Source organism: Oncorhynchus masou, chromosome 5 (genome assembly GCF_036934945.1).
Source record: "Oncorhynchus masou masou isolate Uvic2021 chromosome 5, UVic_Omas_1.1, whole genome shotgun sequence".
NCBI classification, from domain to species: domain Eukaryota; kingdom Metazoa; phylum Chordata; class Actinopteri; order Salmoniformes; family Salmonidae; genus Oncorhynchus; species Oncorhynchus masou.
Genome location: NC_088216.1, coordinates 59226446 through 59232715, shown reverse-complemented (window position 1 = coordinate 59232715; position 6270 = coordinate 59226446). Strand labels below are relative to the sequence as shown.

General features: G+C 38.3%; 1 protein-coding gene across 1 annotated transcript; it reads right to left on the bottom strand.

Moving 5' to 3' along the window:
- Positions 1-1271: 1271 nt before the first annotated feature.
- On the bottom strand, positions 1272-5816 carry LOC135539979 (GTP-binding protein Rheb-like). Its single transcript, XM_064966260.1, has 8 exons — positions 5393-5816; positions 4823-4894; positions 4322-4389; positions 4014-4096; positions 3636-3692; positions 3481-3528; positions 3174-3255; positions 1272-3070 (listed from the first exon to the last, which is right to left on the bottom strand). The coding sequence occupies exons 1-8, from the start codon at positions 5442-5444 to the stop codon at positions 2978-2980; spliced, it is 555 nt and encodes a 184-aa protein (XP_064822332.1). The 5' UTR covers positions 5445-5816; the 3' UTR covers positions 1272-2977.
- Between the last annotated feature and the right edge of the window lie 454 nt (positions 5817-6270).

The window sequence follows — 6270 nt, the reverse complement described above, 5'->3', positions numbered from 1 at the left end:
TTGAAGCAACATCTCAAGACATCAGTCAGGAAGTTAAAGTTTGGTTGCAAATGGATCTTCCAAATGGACAATGACCCCAAGCATACTTCCAAAGTTGTGGGAAAATGGCTTAAGGACAATAAAGTCAAGGTATTGGAGTGGCCATCACAAAGCCCTGACCTCAATCCTATAGAAAATGTGTGGGCAGAACTGAAAAAGCATGTGCGAGCAAAGAGTCCTACAAACCTGATTCAGTTACACCAGCTCCGTCAGGAGGAATGGGCCAAAATTCACCCAACTTATTGTGGGAAGCTTGTGGAAGGCTAACTGAAACATTTGACCCAAGTTAAACAATTAAAGACAATGCTACCAAATACTAATTGAGTGTATGTAAACTTCTGAGCTACTGGGAATGTGATGAAAGAAATAAAAGCTGAAATAAATAATTCTCTCTACTACTATTATTCTGACATTTCACATTCTTAAAATAAAGTGGTGATCCTAACTGACCTAAGACAGGGAATTTTTGCTAGAATGTTCTGAAGTCTGTCCCTGTACATTTCAAAAGTGCTATAGAGTTATATTGACTACGTCAATCCTAGCTCACTCATGAATGTCTTAATCAAAATTACAGATTGCCTCTTATCCACTCGTCGTCTCCTTATGCCATAGTTGACAAACCTCCATAAAGACCATCAAGGTGCGCGCCAACTTGTAGTCCGAAAACTGGAAATGATTTACCTCTGGTTCCTTCAGCCATCATTCTTATGGGGAAAGAATTGGGTTTTGGTATAAAAGCCAAAAATAAGGTCTGAGGTTCACAGGCTTAGGCGATCTTTTACATTTTGTTCTGAGATAATGTCAGTTAACATGACCTTTATGAATTATGAAGCCTTTAAGTGCTTTTTTGATTAAGTGCTTCAAAATTCCAAAAAGTGACATTTGCTGATGAATATGATCTCATAGAACAAAACATATAAGATCTCCTAAGCCTGTTTAACAGGGACCTTATTTTCAGTGTTGATCCAAAAAACAAAAATCTCCATTCATTTCCCCATAAGCTTTGGCCAACAAGCCATGGTGGAGTCAGTGCCTACAAAAAGATGCCATTACTATTGCACTTTATGATAGTTTAGGTTTAGTACAGGGACAATTACATAATTGTTAGTGTCATAATTAGTCTTTGCTCGGTTTTGTCAAACAAATAATTACTAATTTCCTGAGAGACTTGTGGAATTCTTATTCTTAGTTATTGAGCATCTACAGCACAACTAATCAATAAAAAAATAGACTTTTAATGGAGTAAAGGATTTATTTATATATACAAAACTGTTTACAGCAAGATTTCTCAGTTAACATTGACCGTGGGGATATTGGTTGCACAACACCACCTGGTTTTTGCCCATTGGATCAAGGCAACAGAAAAAAAACTAGAGCACCTTGAGTCAGGTAGGGAAGCAGGTGGGTTGAATAAAGGGGGTATTGAAGGGTAAGGTAAGGCACAAGACACAGCATCACCAGCTTCTCTTTGACCATCAATCACCTATCAATCAATCAACCTACTACTTACTCAAAGAGAAGCACTCTATCCCAAAAAAACATCAAAATAACAAATAATAGATACTAGGGGGTGGATAAATGAAAGTAATGTCAGTAAAAACCATTGGCTTCTAATTGATCTTGTTTGTAAGGCTAAAGTAGACACGCAAATCAGGCTATGGTGAGCACTGTGTGACCGCTGCTATTCCCTGACTCAATACTAAATGTATAAGTCATAATGGGTCATACAGCATCCTTATTGAGCTTGAGCAAGCCTACATCACTTCTGGAATCAAAACCCCAAAACTAAACCAGCAGATCCTGTGGTCCCCATGAACTGGTTTGCAGTCCACAGTGGTAAGGAATTATCAGTGAATGCAAAAACTGCAAGTCCATAATATTCTTAATTATAGTATAATTATATGCAGACATTTTATTAAATATGCTGCTGAATAAACAAACATGTATTATCTCAGGATATAACCAACAACACTATCGAACCTGTGTATAGGATTCTAGTTCTCTGGGATCAAAAGGCCACAACTTTTAAATATAACTGATCCCTTCCACTCTTCTAATCTGAAACTTAATTCAAGGGTGCCTCATCTACTGGATAATTACAGCTCAATTATTAAAGTTAGATGACAGATAAATCACAGAGAGGAAGGGAGCGAGGACCAATCTGCCAACCAGAAGTGCTGAAGAACATCAAAATGTATTCTAGAAAATAAAAATTGTTGTTTTCTAAAAGACATGATTTACAGTTCAAGGATGAAGTGTAACCTGAAGTTGACTTGCTGAAAGTTTTACAGTGAAACAATGTTAGCCAAGACCAATGCAAGAGGAAATGTATTTCCGCAACACACGTATTGTGTGAAAGAAAACTCATTCCAAGATACTGTAACTAAGACATTAATCAGTTGTATATCATAGCAACTTTCCAATATCGCTACAACAGCAATGTGAACTGTGGCTCTCTGCCATGGCCTGTGTATTCATTGAAGTATACAGATGACCTGAGAAAAGGAGTCAAGGTGTACAAGGTGAAGCTAGCCAGTGAGAGTCAGGGACACTGGCCAGTCACTGCTCCATCTGTTGATGCATGGCTAGCTAGTTGATTGCAATTATCAGATTATCAGGGAGATGTTTTTTGTGTGTAAAGTTTGAGTTTGTGGCTCATACATTACATTTGGCATTTTCATGTTTTGTTTTTCATGGGGTTTGGTTTAAGCCAACCAAACTTGACAGAGTTCAGTAAAACCCTTGTGTGACACCTCTCAGAGTTCTCCTTTGTCAGTCTTGAGTGTGATTGGCTGCCTTTGCAAAACACTATTGAATTATAAATGGCCACATTGCGACTGCAGCTCCTTGGTGCTGGGGATGTCATGATTGGCAGGCTGGTGGTGATGTGTCTCCTGGTTTCGGCCAATGAGCTTACTGCTGTCCTGGTTAGACCCTCTTACATCACAGCACACTTCTTATCTTCTGAGGCAACGTTCCCATCCGCCCTTTCCATCTCCAGAATGATCCGCTTGAATAACTCTACAGCGGTCTGCAATGCAGAGATGAAAACAAATCAATAAATACCTTAATTATTTTGAATAAACACAATTTTGGTGAGTAGCTCTGTCTACAGAAAATATATATTTGTCTACCTCGTTCTCCTTGGCAGAAGACTCCATGAACGCTGCTCCCCATGAGTCGGCCAGCTTCTTCCCTTCTTCTGGCTTGATCACCCTGAGGGGAAAAAGGACACACTGAGCATGATGTAATGAAATCACATACAGTATATTCAGGGGGCACTGATGTACCTCTATAGTCACAAGGTCCAAGGCCTTGGCTGGATAACCAAGGTGAAACCATATATCAGACAGTGTCATGGTTCAACACATACTGTACCAGCCTTGCATGTGAGTGGGAGCACCATTGCTCTCCACCTTCATTCAGCTCAAGTAAGTTTACCTTTCCATGTGGAGATCTTTTTTGTTCCCAACAAGAACAGTTGGCACCCTAAAAGAAAACATCCATTGATATTTCTTACATGAAAAACAAAAACGTTTAAAGAAACAAATTCATCAAAAGCAGCATTAAACTTTTTATAATTTTGGTTAACTTACTGTATTTTCCCAACCATATCTAGAAGCTTGTCATGAAGAACCTGAACAACTTCAAAACTGCAAAAAGTGAAAGACAAAGAGACAGGTTACTAGGGTCCATGTGTGCATTGATGCACAGACAACCATCTATATACACAGTAGTCACAAGGGCAAAGATGTTTCCCCCCTACTACCATTATGATGTATATTGTGCTATTTCTATTGTTGTTTTTTTATGACCATTTTCATTATTTTATTTCACTTCATCCTGCATGTCGGAGCTTGGACCATAAGATTTTCACTGTACCCTGCAATCACACCTGCAACCCTGTACAAGTGACTATTGAACACATTCTCTGATGGATAAACCCAGAATGAAATGTACCTGTGACTACTCACCTTTTCATGGAAGTCACTGCGTAGACCAAGACATAACCATGGATGTCCATTGAATGAGACTGAGGGAAAATAGAGTACTCGTCCTGTAGCGATAAGGGGAGAAATCAGTTAGATTGAAAACAAAAACAAGAGACAAGTGCTTCTGAAATAAATATCGATCATTGTTTTTTGTCAATATCCCAACAATTCTACATTTCATCTGCGCAAACTGCCACTGATCACCGGAACCCAGCAGGTATATAGTGTTTTTATTAAAGAAACTGAGGTAAATAAAATAAGTAATGTAGTACAATGTAAAGCATACATACCTGACCCGCAGTATCTACCAATTGAAGATTGAAGTCTTGACCGTTGACAGACACCATTTTGTTGAAGGCTGGAAACAGATGATGAGACAAGTGGTCAAGCCCAAGCCACGTGTGTATTCATTAGTCAGATTCAGTTGCAAAATGTGTTGTAACAGAAGCCGTTTATCCTAAACGTACAACATTCCGCAACGAAAACAAGTTTCTATTGGACAAATTGTGGTAGGTCCCTAGGGTAAACAATAAAAGGTTTCAGTTGCTAAATGTTTAGCAACGGAATCTGACTATTGAATAGTCCTACATCACAGGCAGCATACAGGAGAAAATGGTAATTGCTGGATATAACATGGTCATGAAATGAGAAAACATTCTGGATACAACCACCTATAACTTATTTTCATCCATGCATATTATTTGATCCTCAACGGCACCTTACAATGGGTGCAATTAGATAAACAAAACTGATCCAACACATTTATATAAAATAAATAAATAAATACTTACTGTTTTCAATGGTAGGGTCATATGAATCTACGAACTGTCCTTCCACAAACTGTATTGTGAGAGAAGACTTTCCTGTAGAAGTAAAGAAATAATGTATTAAATAATGTATTGTTGTGGTGGCCGATGAGCAACAATTTCCAAAATCATAGAAAATTACCATTTGGTAAGTAAGAAACTGAAAGTTATCGAACTCTGAACAACTGTTATAAATTGTAATAGCCTAACGTTAGCTATGACAAGAGATATTTCACAATGCAAATATCTAACTGTAAGTAGAGTGTGAGGTAGACGCGAGACAGTGCCACATCGAGGAACTAGTTACTTGGCTGCCGTTGTGGCAAAGTTAGCACACAACTTTGGCATGGTGAATAGAAATAATGATATCAACGACAACGTTTCGTAATTGTCGACAACTTCTATACAAACATGTACACAATTAAGTTACACAACTATGGTATTGTGTTTTGGTATTAACTAGCTAACACTTGCTAGCTTAGCTAGCAATAGCGTAGCTATGCAAACAAAAACAAAAGCTGGCTAACGCGTTAGTTAGCTTCTTATATGACTCACCTACAGATCTGTACCCAATCACAGCAATCTTCCTGTATTTTGGTTGAGGCATCGTGTTAAAATTGTTACTTCAATAGATAGCCAATGTTGAAATGTATGGCAGTTTTAATAACGAAACAAAAACTTTATCGCCACATTCGTATTACGTCACGTGACAACAACAAACTTTACAGTGCCGCTAGAGCTAACACTCCGCAGGGGCCTCGAGTTGCAACTTCAGAACTGAAGCTGGTTGAACACGTATTTCGACTGATAATTGCAATATATCGGTTATCGGTACAGTTATTTTCGTTGATAATTTGTTTGAAAGTATCTAAAGATTCGTTTTTAGAATGTAAAACAGGAAACTAAAACAGCTTATTCACAGCGGTTACGCTTTGCGAGTCACACTGTCGGAAACTGGACAAGCACACCGTCGTAAAAAGACACACGTCAGAGCTTGACATGAGGGTGCCATTGGGTTTCCACTCGTTACAACAGCCACAAAGTAAATATATAGTCATTCATGAAAACAAAAAAAATGTGCCTTCTGGTCTTAATTTAAGGTTAGGGAAGGCATATACTTAGCAGTGTGGTTTAGCGTAGGGTTAGGTTTAAAGTCATATTTTAAGAATAGAAATTGTAGAAATAGGCGGGGTTTATGACTTTGTGGCTGTGGTAGCTAGGGACGACAGTGGTATTGAGGTATAAGGAGGGTGCCCCATTTTGTACAGCAGATGTCACTCTGAACCTGAATTAGTTATCTACAAATGTGAGAGACAGACAGACACAAGCTAGGCCTTTTTAACACATATTGCAAAACACATTCATCTGTTTTTATTATTAAATGCTCAATGACAATACAAGATTATCATATACATATCTTTACAGAAACGTGC